Here is a 24,905-nt window from a genome sequence, read left to right as displayed (position 1 = left end):
TGTGAAAAATATTATACAAATTTTAAATAACTGTTTTCTATTTTAATACAGTTAAAAATGTAATTTATTCCTGTGATGGTAAAGATGAGTTTTGAGCAGTTTTCAGTGTCACATGATCCATCATAATAATTATTATTATCATTGTTTTGTGTAGACCACGATACACTTTTACTGTAAGTGTCAATGTAAATGCAAAATACTGACCCCCATAATTTTGACTAGTGGTGTAATAATAACATAATAAAATGAGGACTGGGCAAGTTAACGAGTTATTATCGTGTTAACCTAATGCCGACAAATATTTTATTGTGCGTTAAAGCAGTTTTTTATTATTATGAAAGTCCGTTGCTCACTGGCTCTGAATACACATACAGAAAAATCATGGGTCACAGGAGAGGATGCTCCCGAAATTATTTAGGCTAAGCATCAGCATTCACAAACCACTGTCACCAGGAAGTCATGGCCTAGTGGTTAGAGAGTTTGACTCCTAAACCTAGGGTTGTGGGTTCAAGTCTCAGGGCCGGCAATACAACGACTTAGGTGCCCTTTAGCAAGGCGCCGAACCCCCAACTGCTCCCCGGAAGCTGCAGCATAAATGGCTGCCCACTGCTCCGGGTGTGTGTTCACGGTTTGTGTGTGTGCACTTTGGATGTGTTCTGAGTATGGGTCACCATACTTGGCTGTATGTCACATCACTTTCAACTGTTAATTTTAACAGAAAAGAATACAACAAGCTCGTAATCATGACTTTATAAGTTGGAAATAGGACGTTTCCACGTAGCATGTGAAGCGCTCTCATTCAACACAGTGTAGTGAATAATTTTGTTAACTTTGTGGTTTATTTTGAGTTGTATGGAAAGGGTAACACACGTCCCTCTCACAATATATTGCTTTACAGATCTATCGCTTTTACCGCTCAGAAATATTTACGCAATCATGCAGCATGTATCAGAAGATCTGCACTCTGGTGCGGTTAGCACTCACGCTCACTGATCTATATATAACTGATCCGCGCTCTTGACCACCTCTATCAACCGAGCCAGGGACTGCTAAACGTAACGATTAAACTTGTCAAACAAACCAGGCTTTTGGGATCAACACGCTCCGGCACAGTTAAGATTTCCTAGTGTGAGCATACTCTAATTATTCTCCTGCATCCTGCACACATGAGTCTCTACCCGCCCATCAAGTGTTGTCCCGCGCCACACTCTGCTGTGATGGGTCCTGCAATCGTGCAGGTCTCTAATAGGAAGATGCCTGTTATAATGTTATGATCAAGGCTCTGGACTCGGAGCATAACTTATTTTTCTATAACAAACTATAAAATATTTCCTATAAAAACTTGAATGTCCTGCCAGTTACAAATGGCTTGTCTTACATTTAATTTAATTACATTACTGTTATAAGATGAGTTTTAGGCTACAATAAATATTTTAACTGCTACTATGTAAAAGAAACACTGCTGTAAAAAGGACCTAATTTGTTTAAAGTGTGTGCAAACCAAATGTTATTACACTTCTGTTCATATAGCAGTAGGCCTACTTTTAAATGAAAAAAGTGCACAATACACTAATTTTAAATGTATTATTAGTTTTGTGCATAACAATGCGATTAATTGTGATTAATCGCAGACAATAATGCAATTAATCGTGATTAAAACAAATTTTTAGTGTTTCCCAGCACTATATAAAATATTTATTATATAAAAATAGAGAATATATTATGTAAAATATTGTTTTATATAATATTGATTACGTTAATTACTTTCAAGGTCACAGTGATAATGCTCACAATCACATTCATTCCTTTAAATATATTCAATGTCTGACTCACCTGGGCGTCTGTGGGGGCGGAGCTTTGATCCGGCTGATGCGGCTGAGCTGACGATGCACTGATGGTGACATTTTTGTCTGAGCGGCTGCTGCTGTCTCGACTGTGTGACTTGTGCCGATCCCTGCTGCTGCGTTCACTGCACGAGAGAGACACACACAGCGACGTATGTGATGGAAATGCTGTCGCCATGGTGATGGGAGCAGGGAAACACACTCAGACTAATGACAGGATAACCACCATCATCATTCTCCCTCCTCATCCTCTCACTGACACGCACTGGCTTCCTCTAGCACTGTCTCGCACATGCTCTAGCTGGAGCATCTGGTGCAAACTGGGTTAGAGGCAGTGAGCTGTGACGACCCTAATCCAAGCACAGCTCTCTCTCTCTCTCTCTCTCTCTCTCTCTCTCTCGCTCAGTCTTTTTAGTCATCGTAGCTAATATCTGGTCAGCCTTAGAATAAAGAAATAGATAAACAAACAAATATAGCACACACATCTATCATCAGCATCAGAGATAGACGTCTGACTCTGAGTAATTATTGACATCAGCAAATAACTGTTTATGTTTAATGACATACAGCTTTCACAATGAAGCATGGAAACGATATTGTTTCTTCAAGCATTGCCATAGTTCTTCTGGATTTAGCCTGTCTGAGTTTTTTCTGTTTCCGGTTTCCCAGACGGACTGGACGACGGTGAGATCAGTTCTCTGTGTGGAGCACTGGCTGGTGTCAGTCTCCTTGTGCATACAAAAATCTCACTGAATTATTACAATTTTTGGCAATAGGAATGTTTGAAAATGTAAACTGATATTTCCTACTGACACACTACAGGAAAAGATAGAAATAACTGGCTTAAAACCATTATTTTATTTATTTTTTGGTGAAAATACTAATGGCCTGAGACTTTTGCACATTACTGTGTGTATAGATAGATAGATAGATAGATAGATAGATAGATAGATAGATAGATAGATAGATAGATAGATAGATAGATAGATAGATAGATAGATAGATAGATAGATAGATAGATAGATAGATAGATAGATAGATAGATAGATAGATAGATAGATAGATAGATAGATAGATAGATAGATGCATTTACATCAAGCAAGCATTGCTTCTTTTCTATGCATTCCATAAGTCCATTACCCTGTCAGAACAGATGTTCTACCCATTTTGAGGTCGCAACCCACCAGCTGAAATCTACTCAACTTTAGTTTTCTAAAGTAACTCTCTAATCATATTAGATGAGCATTATGAGAGAGAATGCATTATGAAGATTAGAAGACTGTCCTCTAACTGTTATGTTTAGAGACTAGTTGACAGTTTATGATGGTCCATGTTTTGATCAGTTAAAAGAACTAATACTAAAACATTCATTTTAATACCACCCTTATGTTTTTAAAATGCCCGCTTTTCTTTTACAGCTAGTCATCACAGACATTGAGCCCCTGTTGCTTTACTCTAATCCTGGAAAGCCTGGGCCTGTTAAATAAATTATAGAAGATATCTACAACTGAGCCATATGGACTAAACCTAGCAGCTGCTCCAAATACAACAAAAGCACAGACAGATAACTATTATAAGAATCAAATTTTGAACTAAGAATTTTGGGGAAAAGATTCACCTCTGATTGTCCACCATCTACAATAAGCACAGCCCTGGAGATTGGGGTATATGAGGTGGGAAAATACATACGTATTCCAGTAATATATAATATTGTATAACTCTCTTTCTTTCTCTCTCTCTCTCTCTCTCTCTCTCTATATATATATATATATATATATATATATATATATATATATATTAGCACAGATTCTTTCATTCACTTATTATAGCTGCAGACCCTCTGTTGGTTCAGGTTGGTTCAAACCTCAACCAGATCTCCAATTGCACCACACCACTTTCTCTAATTCTTCTTTCTTTTCTAATTTTCTACAAACATTTAAGTGGCCTTCACTAGGTGAGGGTGATTTCACCAAGTACAACATGTTCCTGGGTCAACATCCTTGTTAATCCTGGAACAACATTCCAATCAACCAATCAGAATTCAGATATAACTTTTCAGGAGATATCTGTTTAAGGCTTAAAATCAGGGTTAGGTGCTTCTTCACCCTTGTTAATCAGCTATCATTTCCCACTGAATTTAGAATTAAATTATGGGTAGGGTTAGGTTTAGGGGTAGGGACTGGGTTAAGTCTATATTTTTGGACAGTAATGTTGATCCAGGATCATCAAAAGATGTTGATCCAGGAACATGTCTTACTTGGCAAAATCATGGCGACCCTGAATGGGAGAGGCAGTATGACAGCCTCTGGTGAAACATTGAGGTGTCCGTCCCCACCCAGACAGCATGTGTGTTGATATAAATGTTCAGATACATTTGAAAATTGGAAGAAAGAAATAGCTGAGCTTTCCCACAGATCCAAGGGAAACTGGCTAGATGAGTGTGTGCTACATCTTATAGATATATGCAGAAAGAGAGTTGGTGGTGTGTGAAAAATATGAGTAAGTAAATATTTTAATTAGCATTGTTTTAACTGTCATTTGCACATCTTTTATAGATCATTTATGCTTTTTCCATGTCTGTAAAAGATAAATGAGACTTAGTACTGAACAGACAAAATTACAGTAAGATGTGGAGATGATAGAACATTAGATAGAACACAGAGATACATTAGAGGGAGAAGGGGAGTATGGTGTGTGTGCATGAATGTGCACAGACAGTTCAGCCCTTTACCTCTGCTTGTTTGACCCACGTGACCTGCTGGAGTGGTGGGAATAACCAGAGTGGATGGAATCTGTGTCCATTGTAATACTATCCGTGCTGTGACTGGTTTAACGCAGCAGAGGGAGGAATGTGGAGACCGTTAAAGTGCAGATGACCAGGACATACATGAAGCTGTGCAAGATGACAGGATCGTTTCTAGGGGCTTTCTGTTATCAAACATTAACCTAAAAAGAGAGAGAAAGAAAGATTTTTCAACAAACTCACACTATAAATACATCAGATTTGTTTTAGAATTTACATCATTTAATTCAGAGCACGAACACAGTCTTTTAAAAAAAGTTAGGGCTATCTCAAGTTAGCAGTTCAAAAGGTCATGTGTTCAATTCCCAGGGCAAGCAAAAACTGATAAAAATGTGTACCTTGAAGGCAATCAAGAGTTCACTGCAGCAATGCCTAAAGCACCTCTGCAGGCAAGATCAATGTGCATCTGTTTCCGTATTATTTAACTTTAGCCAGTACAGATGCCAATCTAATACTGTAAATGTAGCTCGCTTGCCTTCTGCTTCCTCCTTCCTAGTTGGAATATATCTGCTAATAATAATTTATTAAAGACTGGAGGGTATGATCCTTAGGATATCAACTGGATTTCATTAGTATTCAGCTATTCCTTTTCATTACTATGCCCACAGACCCCTCTCACTTGAGCTGCTGTGGAAGCTATTTTTCTTAGCTGCTCTTAGCCGAGTTTCTTTTTTCTTTCTTTCTTTCTTTTATTTAGCTTTTTTGGTCCTCAGTTTTCCACATTCAGGGAATTCTGACTGCTCCGTTTCGTGGTGTCACTTTAAATTTGATCTTTGAAATTGTGAGATTATATCACAGCAAAGCAGACATAAGCATTTTCCCACATCGTTCAAACACATTTAGTCTAAGCTTGCTAGCTAGTTATGGTCTTCTAGCTGCTAAAAGACATGCCAGATTGCATTGTATTACCAAAGGGATATTCTGATTGTTTGGATATTTAGCACCCTGGGTAGGGGCATATCAAAGTGATGTGACTCACAAGCCCTGGACAAAAACATAAAGAGTTTGGAGAAAAAAGCCTTTGAACCATCACACTGTCATTAAAGAATCACATGAGGCTATCAAGCAGTGAGTATCAAGGCTTTATACTGAGACTTCCAGCGCAGACCATGTGCATTGATTTATCCACTCATAAATTACTAATTTGGAGTACACTCACGCTCTAGTGCCACCTGCCATCTCAAAGCAAGCAACCAACACACCAACACACTCACAAATACACACCTATAAGAGGATTTACAGGTCTAAAAAATTAGATCCCAGCATGGGCAAATTTATTCCATCATAAGACACTCGCATAAAACCACGATGGAATTAATTTCTGCAATTTACTTTCTGCCTCTCACTCCCTGCCACATTCATATGTTTTGGGGGCTTCATTTAATTAATAATTAATTTGTGACAAACTATTCATCAGATTCAATTTTTATTGAAAATTAAATGAAATACCTGTTTTTAAACAATGGAAGACAGATTTTTAAAACTTTATTTTTGTAACTCACACTGAACAGAAATTGATTTAATACAATTAGTCCAACTAGAATTCACTGCATTTATTCCCTCTACCTGCAAATATTCACTCTAGCTGTAAATATCTGTATTCTTTAAGACTTATCATAGAAACCTATTAAAAATAATGATCCATCAACATCAGTATAACTCATGCAGGCATTTGGAACATTCTTAAGAAATCACAAGAATGATATTAAACATTCTATACTGTGTTTGTGTAGGGGGGGGGGGTTGTTTGGGTCAAGTTTTGAACTTGTGTTTTTTTTTAGAACGGGACAATTGTCTTAATTGCTAGTTTATCTAAGAATACAGGTAAATATTTCAATGTTCTTGATCAATGTGTGGTATGTAAGTTTGCCAAGATAGCACTGACCACTTTCAAGTCTTCATTACTCTTATCAATGGTAGAAATCTGACCTGGACAAGAACACATAGCATTCCTCTGGGGTTACCTCATAATGCCCTGAAAACACACACACACACACACAAAGATTCCTCTAAAGTTACTCCATGCACTCATATGCACTCACAGAAAGTGTATCATGTTAGGGAGGCCGGGGGCTTAGTATTTTTTTATGCTATTATACCCCATTATAAAGGAGAGGAAAGCAGTTACAGCCAAATGTTTAATAACATCAGACAGGTTTCACTCTACTTATCTCGCTTTTGGCACTATGTGTCGATCCATTAGTATTCTGCAGACAATTTAGAGGTTGTTGCATATATCACAGGGAAGCACATGCCAAATAAATCTCTTTTGTTGAAGCAGGAATGCAAGATTTCGATTTCATTCTATTCTTGCAATACACAGATTCTAACTCAGAGTGAATAGTTTTCTAATCTTACCAGGATTGCTCTGTTGACTTCAATCAGTTTTCAGAGTTCTGATAACAATGAATTGGACAAACAAACAGCAGACATGTTCAGCTTATTTCCCTACAACTCACAGGCTTTTTTTTTTTTTTTGATATTCAAGAATATATAAACATTTATCACTTGTATTTTAGATACTGTATCATTCCTACGTGTTCACCATACATCTTAGAACAGTATTAACCAGAAATATGCACACAGATAGACTGCATATTTAGGAATATCTGTTATTTTCAATTTTTAAAAATATCTTCAATCAGGGTCCAATCTCAAATTGTAAAGTTGTTCTAGATCCGGGTCTCGCCTTACAGTCTCTGACAGACTGCATTCTATTTCTAAAGTACTTTGATAATTACAGATGAGCACAGTTAGCTAAACCATTTCATTCAAAAGCATTTTAATGGTTGGAACTGCTTAACGTTTGTCTCTTTTCAAAACAACTTTGTGTTTGAAGTGAATGCTCCAATAAATGTAGAAGCTTCCTTTAATAACCAGTGACTTTGAATTTTAGTCTTTTTTGTCACACATTGGTTTCAGAAGACTTGGAAGACAGAGTATGAGTCACATTTGCAATACTTTTGTGTACTTAAAAGCTCCATATTAACTGTAATTTACCTAGAAATGAGCAACAAGCTAATTTTTTTAAATGGCCCTTTTGTGTTTTGAGGTAGAAAGGAAGTCAGTAACAGGAAACAGGAAAATTTTAACGTCAGCTGATGGACATTTGCTATTAGAGCATATAGTCAGAATGTAGTGCTAACTGGAGCAGGAGAGTCCCTGGAGGCTTTTGCATTTAGCCATCAAAACTCAGATTTTCACAGCCATTACACCTACAGAGCTAAGACACACGAACACACACATCATTTGACAGAGAGGCTCAGCAAAGCCGCTAACATATGTTCAAAGAGCTGAGTAATGCATATCATATACACTCATGCAGAAACACACATGCACATGCAAGACTTTCACATTTGCCCTAGAGGCAGTCATGGATGATCAAAGCAGAACAATAACATTTCTTCACCTACTAAACAAGAATACAAGAAAGAGAGCAGAAAGAATGAGAGCAGGGGGAACAGCGAGAGTGAAAGGAACAGTATTGTATTGCTATATATGTTAAATATGATATATAAACACTAATTCTCTCTCTATATGTAATTGTAAAATATGTAAAAAATGATGTCTTCATGTAATTTTTAAGTCATGTCAAATGTTAAATAGCCAATACTGCATATGTACTAATGTTATTCCTAAGATCATTTTAAATGTAAGAAAAATCTAAATAACTGGAGATAGTACTCATATGGGTGACACAGGTTCTATTCTATCCTGCAATGCATGCCATTTCTCACTTTTCCTAATAATTTCCTGATATTCTTTTTATTTGTCATGTAAAAATGCAAAAACTCCAAAGTAAATCAATAAATAACTAATTAATTTTCCACTTTCCCACTTGCCATGTATTCAACACACACTGGCTCTTCTTTAAGACAACTACAGCATTTTCAAAAATGTTATGGGAATCACAAATATGTAAACAGGATGTTTGTGTGTGTGCATTTATATTTTGGCAAAATGGCTAGAGAAAAAGAGACTGAAAGCAAGTTACAGTAGTGCAACAGAAAAACTGCATTACAGAAGCTCGCTCTCTTTAATCTGAGTGTTGAGGCCTGATGGAAATTAAATAATTGTGTCAGAAACATTGGTATATTCTATATTCTATATATAGCCAGCACAATCCAGCCCCATACAGAACGCTATCCTGAACTTTCTCTCTTTCTACAGCTGTTAGTGCAGTCCATCTCTAAGAAAACAGATGTTCAGTTGAGAAACCACTGCACACACACCCACAAACAAGTATAATCAAAAATGCTGCTGTTTTTTATTTATTTATTTATTTTTATGTGTGTTCCTCATTTACTAGATGGGCTTTCATTTCAAAAGCGTTTCATTCATGTGCTTGTAAAACATGCAGCTCTCACACTTGCAACCTCAGCTACAAGGCACTCCTGAGGTATTTCAAGTATTTGGATGATTATATCGTTTGTCTTGACATGCAATCATATAAACACTGCGCTTATCACTTCTAAAACTTATACAGGTTTTGTGTATTGTCCAGATTGCTGCCAACAAAACAGTCTGAAGCTTCTACCAGCCATTCAGAGTGATACACAGTATATAAAATAAAATAAATTCCCCATTTCTCTTCATGTCACAATAAAAAAAGCACATGCTTATTTGGTTAGCATAGTGATTGCAGCTAGGGCCAACACATAACCTCTAATGACACATTTTACAGCACTTTTTCCCAGCAGTTTAACTGTTATAAGGATTGTTAACACTCCCTTCCCTGGGCGCTGCTTGAGGAAGCCTTTGCTAGAAGGCAATGGATACTAGTGTTATTATACTAAGGCACTAAGTGTTGAAAGGTCAACATATGTTGTGATAGACAGTATATAAGATATTATGAAATTAAAACAGAGTGTGTGTGTGTGTGTGTGTGTGTGTGTGTGTGTGTGTGTGTGTGTGTGTGTGTGTGTGTGTGTGTGTGTGTGTGTGTGTGTGTGTGGGAGAAAGAGAGAGTTTCTGAACGTCTTATCAAGCCCAGTGTTTTCAGGCTCCATGCCTTTCTGTGTTCTTCCTTGCAATGTTTTTTTTTTAACAATGAAACATTACACATAAGAAATGATCCCATTCTCAAGACATGCATAGAGTGTGTTGAACGTGTGTGTAGCAATAGAAAGGTGGTTTATAAATACATTACAGGTACCCAAACAACAATGGGGAAGCCTTGTTCCTTTGCGGTGTTCTTCAGATAAAGTTTAGTGTTATTTTAGCGCATGACAGTCTGAAACTTTTAGACAGGCCAATGCAAAATGTATGTGCTGTCAGATATAAAATGCAAGAGTTGTACTGACAGATTAAAAGCCAGCATTTGCAAGACGGTTGTTTTCTGTTGTGCAAAAGACATAAAATATCTGCTTTACACGAATGACTGCCTCATTACTTATTTCTAGTGCTTCAAGAGGAGAAACATTTCCACTTCCAGAGGTTTCCACTGTTTATCAGTCAAAACCACACAGCATACAACAATAGCAGAAGTGCACATGTTCTTATAAAACACCTGTTTGCTAAAATGTTACTAACACAATTCTAACTCGAGTTTAAATACTTTTTTAGGTCTTACAATTCAGTCTCCCCTGAAATGGATGGTATCTTTCAGAGATTCCAACATCATTACCTGGCAGTAGTTTCCTATAGAGACCATAAGCATAAGAAAGTCCGGAGATGAGAATTTATGTGAACAGTGTGAAAGACACAAACTCATTCATGATGTACAAGCCAAGAGAAGGTCTATATTATTGTAAAATGTGGTTCATAGAAATTCACATCAAGTTAAGACACCTGCATCTTAAGAAAACTGTAAGCGTATGCCCAATAAAAATTAATTCACATCACCTTAATTTTGACAAGATGCTCTATGCACTAAACACTAACTTTAAAAAAAATTCAGCACACGTACATCTGCAAGATGTCTGTTTAAGATTGCTTCATCTGGAAAGCATCAGCTGTTTTCAAACATCTGATATTAGATGTCAGTTTTACATACATTCTATCTTAAAGGCATCTTCAGGCATCTGAAAGTCAGTGTTGAAGTAAAGAAGGTAAAGTCAGCCAGAAATCATTAGGATAAGCACATACGTGCATGGTATGGAAAAGAGGAGAACGATAAATCATGACCGCTGACCCGCAAATATCCTTTTAAATATAATCAAGATTGCGGTCAGAGATAACCCAACCCCTTTTTTGTCATGGTTATTTATAAACAAAAGTAAGAAAATTAGTCAATCAGGATTAAAGATGAACATATGCATCAGTTTACCGTCTTACTGCATCAGATCCAGCGCAATGTGAAAAGGCACAATGATCTGTCATTCCTGCAAGCCGTCCGTTGTTCCCATGCGGACCACGCACTCAAAACTAAAATCATTCGCTGTGAAATTGAACATATCCCTTTCTTTTTGCAATAATGCTAGAGCAACCCCCTCAGCAAAAGTGCAGTATGTAAGGAAAGAAACAGGAACCGCAGGAGGTCATAAATAGCATGTAGCTCATGGGCGTAAATGATAGCGTTGCATTGGGAAGATCGGTTCATTCTAAAGAATCGGTTCGCTCGGACGTATCATCTCAATGGCACTTTTGAAAGACGATTCACCAATTCGTTTCATAGCTCATAGTGCTTCGGATGTTTACGTGGTTTTTGTAGATAAATACAAATTTGGTTAAATGCTTTTTATATTTCTACGTTTTCCAAACAAATTATATAGCTAGGCCTACATTAGGCTGTTTTTGTTATTTCCATTGTAGCCTAACTTTAATGGTAGCAGTTTTAGGTGAAATAAATAGGCTAAATAAATAAAAACATTCTTAAATGAAATATTATAAATATTAAAATAATAAGAAAATAAGAAAGTGTGATCGTATAATAAAATAAAATAAAATACGAATGAAATAATAAAAAAGACTTATATGAACATATTATATTTTATAATAATACATTCTTTAATAGCCCTTCTTCTTTCAAATTAATTTAAAATTCATTATCAATTGAATTAAACTGCATGCTTAAATTTAATAAAATTAACTATATACTACGAACTCATATGTTTTTCAATGGTCATTAATTGATGAATTATATTAATATATAATATCACTATTTTCCCCAGTTGCAAATCTAGATTTAGTTTCCTCTTTATGAAATGTTCTTTGTCCGTGAAATCCTTTGCGCCGCTGCTTCGAGAACTGCTTTCACAGAACCATTCAAACGAACCGACTCAAAAGAATGATTCTATTACGAATCGGACATCTAGGCATGGTTACACCACCCAAGCCAATGGAATGCCAACCATGTGCTTTAAAGAGGGGCATCACTGCCTCTAATACACCCGATCATCAAATAAATAAACCCTCTATGTGGTGCGCGCGTGATCCACTCATCAGCAGCATTTTTAAAGGCGAGTCGATGTCACCAGACACGAGAATAATGATCGTGAGGAGTCATCCCACTGCACATTAAGAAAATCTGCTGTTGCTGTTTTTTTCTTTTATTAGTATTAAAGGAAATATTACAGAAAATGTATCTAAACGTTGTGTTATTTGTCTGAATCTTATTGATTTTCACATTAAATATAACGGGTTAATCTTTGACGTCTCGTCAGGAAGCATCACTAATGATTTCTTGTTAACCCTGTCATAAGGGCTATAATCAATACACTATGCGCAAGGGCTTAAATCTGTCAACTGGGAAACTGGGCGTGAGAACTTTAACAACATACATCCCAGTGACTTCTAATGCCAAAATGTGTTTACTTGTTTTTAGACAAATGCAGTGAGCACAAAAGAATAGACAATAGGTAGCCTACAGAAGAAACTTACCCAGCTGCTACGCCAACATCCCCGATAAAATGACTCGATGCTCAATACCCAGATTTACACACTATCAGGCACTGCGAGCATTCTCACGGCAGTAATGATAATATCCTTTACAGGCGGAGCACACAAGGCGATCCACCCTGGCAGAGGAGGAGTGACCGACTGAGACTCATTATTACAATGTGCTGCGCTAGGGGGAGTTATCGCCTCTAATTAGACGTACACTGGCACAGGAATGTTTACCACAAAAATGAATAACACACGTGAATATTTTTAACAGTAAACTTTATATATACTGTAATTATTATGTATCACCTCACAGTCATCACTGCTCTGTGCTGCATTAGATGGGAAATGTCAGTGACTCTTTTTGCAAGTTACATCGTTTCGCCAATAGGTGGCGACAAAGAACTGTCTTTAAAAGTGAGTCTTTGAATCATTCCTTCAAGCGATTCGTTCAAACACACTTCTTAAATCAGGAGCACATCAAGTCGACCTTCATTTTGATTATGTCAGTGGATCATTCACTGAACACTCATTCAAGAACACAAAAACAGTGATTCATTTAGGAAGAAACACTTTATGTGTTGACCTAAAACATGTGGTTGGATTTTATTCTGATTTTGTCTTCCTTTGGATCTGTTTTGGTCTGACGTAATTGGCAATTGTGTCAAAAATGTAAGTTACTCAATATCAACTGCTTGTTTGTTGAACTGATGGTCTATGTTGTCAGATCACTGCGTAGCCAAAGCACACAATGGTTATAATCAGGTCAAATCTCATTTCCACATCATGTTACAAATCTCAGTCTGTCTCTATTTCTCTCTGTTTCCTTTACATCTTTAAGTCTGCAGTCGTAACTAACTTCCTGATTGCACTCAGCTATCATACTCCATAAAACTGATGAAGCTAGAGAGATGCAGAGAGCTTTCTGCCATTAAATATAGCTCCTTCCCCCACATATTCCCTCCACTGTCCCTGCCGATTAAAGCTTTTCTTCAGTGTTCTTACACAATGGTCACCAAAATAAGGTTGCTTGGACTGATGGTCCAGTATCTTAAAAAATAATCAGGAAATTATAACATATAGGATATTCTGTAAGAATATGGTTGCAGATACATAGCCCTATATTAACCTTTGGTAATATACATTGTCATATAGGCCTATTGTAAAGACGTTTGTATCTGTGCATTGTGTACTGTAAGTCACTTCTAAATGCAAGGACTGACAGGTTGACTTTTAATACTGAGAAAATTTTAGACTGATACATAAACAAGTCATTCTCTCTTTCATATGATATGCCTTTTATCAGCATAACAAGGGGGAAGACGTGGCTTAATAGTTAGAGATTTGGACAAATTCTGAGTATGGGGCACCATACTTGGCTAAACGTCACGTCAAAATACTTCTCTTTATTGACCAATAGAGGGCGGCAAAGATTTTTTTTGCACTATTTTACTATTGAAAGCTAGACTTGCACTTCTCTAAAGCAATTTGAAACTAAAAAACTGTAGTTTGGATAAAAGACAAAGTTAATATTTTTCTGTGAGTTTCACCCACATCTACCCTGATACATTTTTTATAACTATTATTTATTTTAATAATATTGTTTTTATTATGAATAATAATCTGATAATGAGCTTAATAATGATAATACTAAGTTTGTACTACACTATCTCACACACGTTATACTTCGACTGTTTTTTTTTTCATCCTGTGGACATTACTGCTTATTTTTATGTCTATTTTAACTGACCCAATTCAGTTCAGTTCATTGAGTTATCTGCTAATGGGCTAATGCTCTGAATCATATATGCAGAGCTGTAGATCCCCATAATCAGGATTGAATGGAAGGATATTTGTCTATGATTGCTTGTGCTGGCCATAAGATTTGGACACCTATGAATATAAAAAGAGAGCCCGGCAACATATCGTATTACAAAATGTGTGATTGATTTGTTTAATGTGCACAGTCCACCCAACAATAAAAACGTATTTTTTATATATCATTGTTTTTAAATTATTTTATTGTTGTAATTTTTATTTCTGTAGATACTTCTGTTCCAAGGGACACCCAAAGTATTTTGATGCGTGTCAGTGATATTGTTATTTAATGCATTTTATAAAGAGATAAAATGTCAGTATGTGTCAGTAATCATGGTGAAAAATACAACTTTGTAAAAACACCAAATATATATATATATATATATAACTAACTTCCTGATTGCACTCAGCTATCATACTCCATAAAACTGATGAAGCTAGAGAGATGCAGAGAGCTTTCTGCCATTAAATATAGCATCAACAAATGCATGCGCTGACTATGTCAGTGTGTCATTGTGTGATGAAAATCTAATCATTGTATGTCTGATGCGTGCACAGATGGTCCGAGGGTGCGCGAGCAGCCGGGTCGCATTGTTCTGAGTGTGACACTTTCTATTCGCGAGCTAATGAGAACAGACTTGACTGTCGCTTTTCCCCTCTAAGCTGTTTTTTCTAACCTTTTCTTCATAAACACCCTTAATGTCGCCTGTATCTTATCCGTCCGTTTAGATAGATAGATAGATAGATAGATAGATAGATAGATAGATAGATAGATAGATAGATAGATAGATAGATAGATAGATAGATAGATAGATAGATAGATGAGACTACGCGTTTGATAAAATACTTCGCTCTTTTTGTTTTGTGAATATAATCTAAGATACACGTAGACTGGCTCATTTCATGAAAGGACAACGTCTAATCTGGCTACCTGAGTTTAAGGCTAATGCATTCAACCATTCTCTGTAACATGCACGCAGACATATGCTACAGCAGTCTGGGGGTCATTCATTCTATACTGATTGAATGAAACAATCATAGTTTAAATCCGCGGTAGACATTAATGTTGCAACATCATCGGTTGAGTAAAAATCTTTAATGTGAAATATGACCAAGACTTGGACACGTAGGCTGCACACACGCGCGCGCACATGCTCTCTTGCTCTTTCCCACGGGACGTAGCAGACGGGTCATAATTTGGTTGCCTTGGCCCGTCTGGACAAACACCTGTCTCCTCTCTGGGGAGAAAGTCGCCTATGGGCCGTGAGCAGAGAGGACTGTGCATGTGTTGTGTGACAGCATGAAAAAGCATTTTTTTCATTGCATATTAATAGTTAAATAATGTTTTACGACAGCGTTTTTCATAATGTGAGAACATAGTTCATTAGTTAATTGCAGTTGTCGTCTGAAATGACGTGCGTGAAAGCGCGAACAGAGAACATATTGGCACAATATCTTTAATTTCATTTTGTTTTATACAAAAACTACAACAGACGAATCAGCGTTGAATTAATATTTTTACTGTGTGTTCTAAAATAGTTATGAAAAACTGCGATACAACCAGTGTACTGCTATAGCCTACAAAATGACGGGGAAATCCCTGAATTAACAGGGTGCTCTTTGGATATGAGGCAGATGTGAGATAAATTGCTCACTATAAAATTTCCAAAAGGTTCACAAGAAACACGTAAACAAATAAGATCTATAAATAGTTTCTAAAAGAAAAATAAACTACTTTGAGATCATTTTTGGTCGCAGCAGAGAGAGTGTCTATGGGTAGCTTAGCCTTGGAAGGCAGATAACACGCTTTTTATGTCTATGGCCAAATTATTTATCTGACACTTACTATAGGCTATTCAATTTAGTCTAATTGTACTTTTAATCCACCACAAGTCATCAGGTACCCAAAAGCGCTATCTATGAGCACTTTGTAAAAAAAAAAACAAAGACTACAGCAATACAGATCGTATCCGATGAGAAGTGCTTCTCGTTATCATAGAACATGACATCAACAGCAACACCATTTTAATAACCGTAGTGCACACACAGCGAAGGCCCTTCTACTCCTAAGAAAACTGCCAATAAAAAGTGCAAGTGAAAAGAAACAGTAGGCCTACACCCAAACTCTGCGACATCAGTCTAAAATAAGACAATTAATAAAACATTAAATATTTACATATAAACTTTAGATAGGCCTATGCTATTTCAAGGACACCCACATAACATCATTTAATCCATCAATAAATAAACAAGAAAATATAAATTAACAGCTACGTTAAGATTTGTTCCAGCACATAGAAGTAGCCTATGCATTTTTCCAGACGGTTGGTAGCTTATAAAATCAGCTTGGTTTATAACAAGGTTGCGAAATATAAATGTTTCGTTTATATGATGAACTAAGATCCAACCAAGTCAAATATCTCCACAACAAATTATTGCCACAAATGCGTTGATTTTGGATATTGAACGGGGTATATTCTTTGAAAGGAACTTGTTACAGTGTCAAAAACAACAACCTTCACTTGTTGCGATAAGTACAATTGTCGGTAGGCCTAATGCTTTATCCCAGCCGGCAAATGACCAACCTTCAACGTTGAAATATGTTTGAAATAAGGTCAGTTGTTGTTTTAACGCTGAAACAACGTTGATACAACAGTGAATCAACGTTACAATATCAACGTTGATCCAATTTGCAAAATCGAAAGGTAATTCAACGTTGATTCAACCATGGTACCAACATTGTTTCAACCTTCAATCAACGTTGAAATGCCGGCTGGGATAATAACTAAGCCTTCCTCCCAACCTTTTGTTCTGATTTCCTTTTTTGTAGTAGGCCTAGGCTAAATTAGTGGAGACAGACAACAAAACATAGCCTATTTCTGAAAGTTATATTATAAAGTGTTACCCTTTTTTCTTTCTTTTTTATAGATATTTGTGACCTGCTGGAATATGCTACTTCTCAATATCTATAAAACTGTTCTTTATACACACTCGTAGAGTTTTGTTTTAAGATAAATGTGCCGAAAGTTTGTTTAGACGTCCAAAACGTGGTTAAGATAAGAAATGTAACAGATAGCTAGGCGAAGTATTTCTATTTTGGACAGTTTCTTGTCGGGTGGAAGTGTTGGTAGCAGCTTTCTTAGCTCAGCGAACGCTACGTTGAACGCTTCCACTCTGATGCGCTCGCGCGTCGCATGCGCAGAACGGTATTTTGCAGTCGCGCGCCTCCTCCGTCTCTTCTCCTCTCTGGTGAGCGCGGCTGGCACGAGTGCGCGAGTCTTGCCATCCTCAGCCCCAAAGGGCTCGTGAGCCACACATTCCACCGTCATGATGTTCAAACACTCCGTGTCCGGCTGTGTCCAGGTGAGGTCAGGATCCGTCTGATCGGGGCTCAGCATCATTTTCAGATCCGTTTGATCAAGGCTTCAAAAGTGCACTGATTGGTACAGTAAATGCCCTGGTGAATTAGATACAAAAGATTTGTTTTTCAAAAGTACATATTATAATACATTCAGTGCAGTATCTGAAATAAAACAACAAACGATAATTAACTAACAAATCGAACGATTACATCGCATGAAATTGATATAATGTCTCGACTAAATGATTGTGTTTTACCATCATTATAAAGCTAAAACAAATAGTTACAAAATGTTTGTTAATGGTTGTCAATGCATTTGCTGTTTAGCTCACTCGCACACGTTACCATCCTGATTATAAATATTCAATGGTTCCGTGCAAAAGTTAATGGAAATCAATTATTGTCACAAAACCAAAGTCAGAGCTGACCATCTGTTGCAAATGCAAATGCAAAGCCTATAGGGCCAGATGACACAAGGGTGCCTGAATCTCAATTCACGGATTCAGTCACCAGGAATATTAAAAAAAGATATAAGATGGTTATTGCGTTTATTATTATTATTATTAACACCATGTAGATTTGTACACTGCACTGTTCAGGTTACTTTGATTTGCATGTTATTTGCACACCTACTGAGTAATCCAACGCTGTAAAAATTCTACACATTGCAACTGAAAATGTACGTTCAAATGTTGTCTTCAATTTTAAAGAAAAAAAGTGACACTTGTTCACTTTAATTATACAAGATCGAAATTAAATCCTGAAAACTCAAAGTGGAAATTATTGTGACAGGTTAAACGGTTAAAAAGATGTTATCATAAAAAGGTAAAATAATAAAATATATATAGGCCTATTCAGTATCAATGTACATAAAATGCTACTCATTTTTTATAGACTGTTGCTATAGTTAATCGTTCAAAATAATACAATGTACAACATGAAGATGAGTAAAACGTATTACCAACATTTTACTAAATTAATTTCAAACTCACCTCTGTTGATGATGAATTGGACGAGAATAAGTGTATTCCCTCAAATCCCTTTTATGTTTTCAGTCATTCATGTTCATCTGTCCATTGTGCTTTCTGAATATTTATTTCAGCATCAGCAACAGTATTTACCAGTAATACTTTCCTCGACTCAAATTCCACACATCCGGCAACATAGATTCGTGTTGTTATATCATGAAATTTCCATAAACAGAATTACAGAATGGATATAAATAACAGCACCGGTAACGCACGCTCGGAGATGTGTTGCCCTCTGACCCGTGTGTAGATACAATGGAAACGCGTCCTCAGATAAGATCGATTAGACACGAAAGTGTCTTCTCAGGCTATCCTTTCTGTTTCCCGTGGATTAGGACAATATTGCTTCAGCCATCCTTACAGCCACGCGTGCTTGTCCTCGTGCCTCTGATGATTTGAGAGATAACATTCCACTGGCTCCCTTTAAAGTCTCTCTCTCTCTCTCTCTCTCTCTCTCTCTCTCTCTCTGTCTCTGTGTCGCTCCCTCTACAAATCATTCACTTTATGCACTTATCCACGAGAGTCACACCTCTGTCCCACCCCCTCTTTTCTCTCTCCTTCAACGCAGCGAGTTCTTTCACGACCAGATTGAAATGAACGCCTGAGGCTAGAGCTGGAAGCAAGTGTTTGGCAGTAACGCGTGGATTGTACGCCTGTCTTAAAGTGGTGCAATTGTTTGTAAAAAATTCAGCTACTCATATGAACATTTTATCTGAATTAGGTGTTTAGTTATGATATTTTAAGAAAATCCTTTTTTTATTAGGAGGGTTTTGAATGTCTGGCGAAGCCTGCCTCTAATATTTTTATTTGAATTCAACATTTTATGACCTAAATTGAGAGGCACATTTGAGAAGATCCTAAAAATTCACTGTAATAGAATGGGGTTATTAAAATGTTCTTCACACAAAGAAAAAAAATGGTTCTTTTAAAAAAAATGTGTATTGAAGGATTCTTTGGTAACCAAAAATGGTTCTACAACATCGCTGCAAAAACCCTTTCTGAAGTTTTATTTTTAAGAGTGTAGTGCATAAGAAAGTATTGTGTGAGTATTTATCAACCCATGATCTTCCAGTTAGTAATGATATGTTGTGAGATGCAATATAATGCTATTACATGGGTAGAGAACGGACTTGAAGAGGTTTACTTTTCTCAATTACAGACACATTTTTAATAAGATATTTATCATAATATATAAAAGGTGTGTTTAATGCATTTCCAAACTTTCCAAATGTATTTCCAAACTTTTCATAAAAGACCTGTAAAGATGATTTAGCTCTAATATACATGTCAGTGGCATGTAGATCCACCCAGTCTGTGCATGTGATTCGAAAAGACAGTTGTAATATAAAATGAATATAGTTTAATACCAAGTTTGATGAGAGGAAATGTACTTTATTATAAAATGAAATCACTGGAATTCTTCAGAATTCACATATTCTCAGACCGATTATGTTCTAGACTATTATTGATCATGGCTGATGGGAAGTGTTAGATTCCATTAAAACCTCTTATTTTTGTCCTCTGGTTGTGAACAAAGTCCACTATTTCTGCAAACCACCCCTCCCCTCCTCACACATACACATATAAATACAGAGAGTCAAATGTGAGAAAGAGGCATATGGCTTCCAGAGTCACCCATCCCCCCTCTGCTGCCCTTTTTTGGCTGGTGCATGTGTTCAGATCTGGGCATTGCTCTGGGAAGGGGGCACGGACCTCACTGACTGAATTAAGGTCTCTATGTGTGTGTGTGTTGGGGCAGCTGGCTGATGTTGCTAGAAGGATGGAAAGATGGATGAGTGGATGGAGAGATGGATGGAGGCAGGATGTATGACCCAGGGCCAGTGGAGGGGTATAAAAATGGTAAGACCCAGAGAAAGAGAAAAAAAAACAATAGAGGGGAAGACGTGGAGGCAAAAGAGAACTGGGCATAGAGGGAAAAACACAATGGGATAGAATATTTTGACTGAAAAAGTGAAGATTATATGTGTTTTGGACAATGAGTATTATGTGTGGGCATAAATCTTTGGTTTTGTATCATTTGGTTTAGTCAGATTATGCAATCACTGCAGGGAACATATGTTGTCCTGTGTGCTTACTTTCAGGAGGGCTGGTGGAGATCATAAGTATTGATCTTTGTTCTTCATGGTGGAAGAACAATGGATTGCAGCTCATTTCACGGCTTAATTCAGTTCAAGTACGCAGTCAATAAGAATAGCTTCTGCCGGGCCAAGCTGTGAGGCATCTACATTCAAATCATATAAAACAAATTTCCAGTGCTTTATTGTGATGTGTAGTACAAAATATTCCCTATCTGCATCATCTCCAGAATTCTCCCTCATGTACATAAAATAATTGACAAAAAAAATTCAGTAGCACCAAAAATAGCTCATATACTTAAACTGTTTTCGTTTTTTCCACTAATAACAGTACAAAATAAAATGTAAACAAAAAGCATACGATTAAACATAACATGTAAAAACAAAAAAGTACTTTTATCTTAATATGCCACTCAACCACACGCTTAAATACGAGGGTTCTTTATGGGCATCTGTGGTTCCATGAAGAACCTTTAACATCCATGGAACTTTTCCATCAAATCAGATGGAAAAATTTTTTCAGATCCCAATCAAATCTGAGAACTGTAACTAACTGTTGTATAACAGTTTTTTTTTTTGGAAGGTTTGCATGCCTGTTCATATAATTTTTAGTGATCTCAATAACTTGTCATGGAGGACAAATTAATTTAAATGGATGGTTTAATTCAGAAAATCATTCAAAGACTTATTTCATTAAGATAAGTACATAACTTATATACTTTTAGGAGGCTGAATGAGTTTGAACATGGATTGCTATACTGAGGGTAGTCTAAACTCAGCTGCGTGACTGACCCAGGCACTGTATAGCACCCATTACAGCCCCAATGAGAGCCAGCTGCAACTCATCAGCACGGGACACCTGAGCTCAGCCCTGCTTGGACATTCTGCTCTTTACACACAATAACACTGCTGGATGCAGACACACAATGTTACATACATTCACATGCATGCATAGGATTCTCAAGGACACCATCTAACATGGTTTTAAGGCTTATTATTGGCATTAATCTGACAGGAGCACAAAGAGTTACTATCCTTGTACGAGACAGAGAGATAAGAAAGATGAGCGATGGCATATATTTTCTTCTTTCTCACCTCTCCAGGGTGAGCTCAGATCAGAACGCCTCCTCCTCCCCCATGAATTGGGATCAGGTGGGGATCAGCTGGACCTTCAAGAAGGGGGGCAGAGGGTTTATGTGTGTGTGCTTTGGTAGTGGTGGTGATGAGCAGGAGGGTTGGGTGCCAGGCCGGCCGGGGGCCAATGTTGCACCTGTGAGAGATCCTGGAGGCAAATCTGGGGGTAGATGCATGGATATGATTGGAAAGGTCCATCGTTGCACCTGCAGAGAGGCGACTGAAGTGTTTGACAAAAAAAAAAAAAACATACACACACACACACACACACACATATATATATTTCGGTAGAGCAGCAATTGTTTTTTTTTTTATTAAACAGTAAAAATGTTCTCTCTTTAAATTAATTTATTATTAATAAGTTATTTTTAAATACAACAAGCAACACTCAACTTGAAAAAATATCAGCAAACATGTAAATTGCACATTATGTCGATTTTAAATTAACTTCTAAATTATAATAATTATATTTATTGTTGATATATATTGATTTACACACTGCCTCTCATAATTCGTTTCACAACAGATTTATTTTAAACATTGAAGAGTAATTAAGACATCACTAACAGGTAATGGGCAGCAATATGTATATCTATGTATGTGCCAGAGCACGTTGATACGTTACATGCCAGATGTTGTGAATGAGCTTTGCGGTGTATCAGAGGTAAAATATATATAAGACTTTGGCTTTCATGAAACATTCAAGAAGTGTGCTATGTGTGTGGCTGCACCCCTGGGCAGAAATAATTAATTGGTCAGTCCTTTCCCCCAGGAACAATCTTTGAGGTGTAAATAACTGAGTCACAGAGGGAGTTAAGAGAGAACCCAATATCTTTCTCCATTTTCCTTTTCTCTGTTTCTCTCTTTTTCCCTCCCACTTTGTCTCCGTGGACTGTACTAGCCTGGCTTGAACTAGACACCATCTGCATTGATGTGACAGAATGGAACCCTTAAATACTTTCATTTAATTCTGCTTTGTGTGTGTTTGTGTGTGTGCACGAGAAGAAAGCTACTATCTATGTTTAATGTTATATATATATATATATATATATATATATATATATATATATATATATATATATATATATATACAGTACAGACCAAAAGTTTGGATACACCTTCTCATTCAAAGAGTTTTCTTTATTTTCATGACTATGAAAATTGTAGATTCACACTGAAGGCATCAAAACTATGAATTAACACATGTGGAATTATATATGGAATTATATACATAACAAAAAAGTGTGAAACAACTGAAAATATGTCATATTCTAGGTTCTTCAAAGTAGCCACCTTTTGCTTTGATTACTGCTTTGCACACTCTTGGCATTCTCTTGATGAGCTTCAAGAGGTAGTCACCTGAAATGGTCTTCCAACAGTCTTGAAGGAGTTCCCCGTGAGATGCTTAGCACTTGTTGGCCCTTTTGCCTTCTGTCTGCGGTCCAGCTCAACCCTAAACCATCTCGATTGGGTTCAGGTCCGGTGACTGTGGAGGCCAGGTCAGCACCCCATCACTCTCCTTCTTGGTCAAATAGCCCTTGATGCCTTCAGTGTGACTCTACAATTTTCATAGTCATGAAAATAAAGAAGACTCTTTGAATGAGAAGGTGTGTCCAAACTTTTGGTCTGTACTGTATATAGGATTGCTTATTTAAATATATGGACTTGTATACATGCCCACATCAGCACATGTACACTAAAGGTGTATGGGTCATGTCTGCACCCACAGTTTGTTCCCTTGGGTCCCTTGTTGAATTTAAAGACCATCTGTTTTTCTCTAACAAGCTTTCTCTTTCTCTTTTTCTCTTTGTTATTTTAGGCGTCTTTTGAGCATTTTGTTTGTGTAAAGTGTGTATGACCAAAGTGTGTATGTTTCATCATTGCTACTATAAGTCTCTAATGAGAAACGTGAAAAAAATCAGCACCATGGACAGTGCTGGAAAACCATCTGTGCAGGCATTGCCACAATGAAAGGATTAGTTTTTATGTATGAATGTATGTATGCATTTATTTATGTCTTTTTTTTCTTCTTACACAGATCTGTGAATGCATATGCTGAATTGTTAAGGAGTATAACAGGCAGTATCAGATTTCATTGAACTTTCAGTAGGCATGAATCCTGTTTAAAATAAAGGATTAAAGCCATGAAGCACTTCTGCAACTCAGCCAATTTATAACCCTTATGCTGGTTTTGTAAATGCAAATTATTTTCTATTAAATGCAAATTATTCAATTGAATAATTTATTAGTTTCAAAGCTTCTAGAGGGTATGATGGGAAACTGAAGAAAACATTTAAAAAATGTCTCTGAATAAATGTATCATAACCTTATATTTTAAAGTCAGATTATGCCTTTGTTATACACAGTTGAGAGTGTAGAATGAAAATAAAAAATGTTAAACTAGCATTTTTAGTTGTAGCTTTGTCAGTGGCCTGTTTAGAGAGAAAGACATTACTAGAAGGGATATTTTAATGCCCCATCAGGACCTAATCTACAGTATGAGATACATTACTGAGACTCTACTGTACATTAAAGCAGTGTTTTGTTTTAGTTGTTAGTTGCAGCCTTGGTCGGTACATAAAATATAAAAACCCTTACAGATCACCAAACTTTTGTCCAGTAATGTATATATTTGTACATTATGTTGCATGTTATACTCATATTCGATCTAGAGACAAGTGCATATTCTGGTCACTTCCTTGAGTTTGAAATATGACTGCATTCCATTGATCGTGTGTGATGTCACAGTGACTAGGCAAACGAGAGAGAACACAGGCTTGCAAAAAGTGAAGGAAAAACAACTGCAGTGGTCATAGTGAGAAACTAGCAAACAGAGTGAAAGACGATGCAAGGGCAGATCCATGTTATTTTAAGGGAAATTGACAGATTTTTACAGGCACATACATAAACTTGTACTGATGTGTCTGTGCCTCAATACCTGTGTAATTGTTGGGTGTTTGATGTGGACTTAACCTCATCTTCGTTGGCCACGAGACT

The 24,905-nt window shown here is 36.8% G+C and overlaps 2 protein-coding genes across 5 annotated transcripts in view; both read right to left on the bottom strand.

Moving 5' to 3' along the window:
• LOC132153034 (vang-like protein 1) overlaps nt 1-12,614 on the bottom strand; it is a 29,444-nt gene extending 16,830 nt beyond the window's left edge. For 3 of the 4 annotated variants that reach the window (XM_059562146.1, XM_059562148.1, XM_059562147.1), the window contains exons 1-3: nt 12,469-12,614; nt 4,576-4,790; nt 1,834-1,969 (exon numbers count right to left, since the gene is read on the bottom strand). In XM_059562146.1, coding sequence (XP_059418129.1) covers nt 1,834-1,969; nt 4,576-4,646 — 207 coding nt within the window. In that variant the 5' untranslated portion in view covers nt 4,647-4,790; nt 12,469-12,614. Of the gene's footprint in view, nt 1-1,833; nt 1,970-4,575; nt 4,791-10,915; nt 11,198-12,468 lie in introns of those variants that run through there. The other variant, XM_059562149.1, reaches the window with a different exon arrangement.
• Nucleotides 12,615-17,082: 4,468 nt separating this feature from the next.
• On the bottom strand, nt 17,083-17,729 carry LOC132152483 (helix-loop-helix protein 2-like). The gene has a single exon (XM_059561245.1). The coding sequence runs from the start codon at nt 17,688-17,690 to the stop codon at nt 17,322-17,324; it is 369 nt and encodes a 122-aa protein (XP_059417228.1). The 5' UTR covers nt 17,691-17,729; the 3' UTR covers nt 17,083-17,321.
• Nucleotides 17,730-24,905: the final 7,176 nt, after the last annotated feature.

The sequence above is a fragment of the Carassius carassius genome, chromosome 11 (genome assembly GCF_963082965.1).
Source record: "Carassius carassius chromosome 11, fCarCar2.1, whole genome shotgun sequence".
Classification (NCBI taxonomy): domain Eukaryota; kingdom Metazoa; phylum Chordata; class Actinopteri; order Cypriniformes; family Cyprinidae; genus Carassius; species Carassius carassius.
This window is presented reverse-complemented; position numbering and strand designations above follow the sequence as displayed.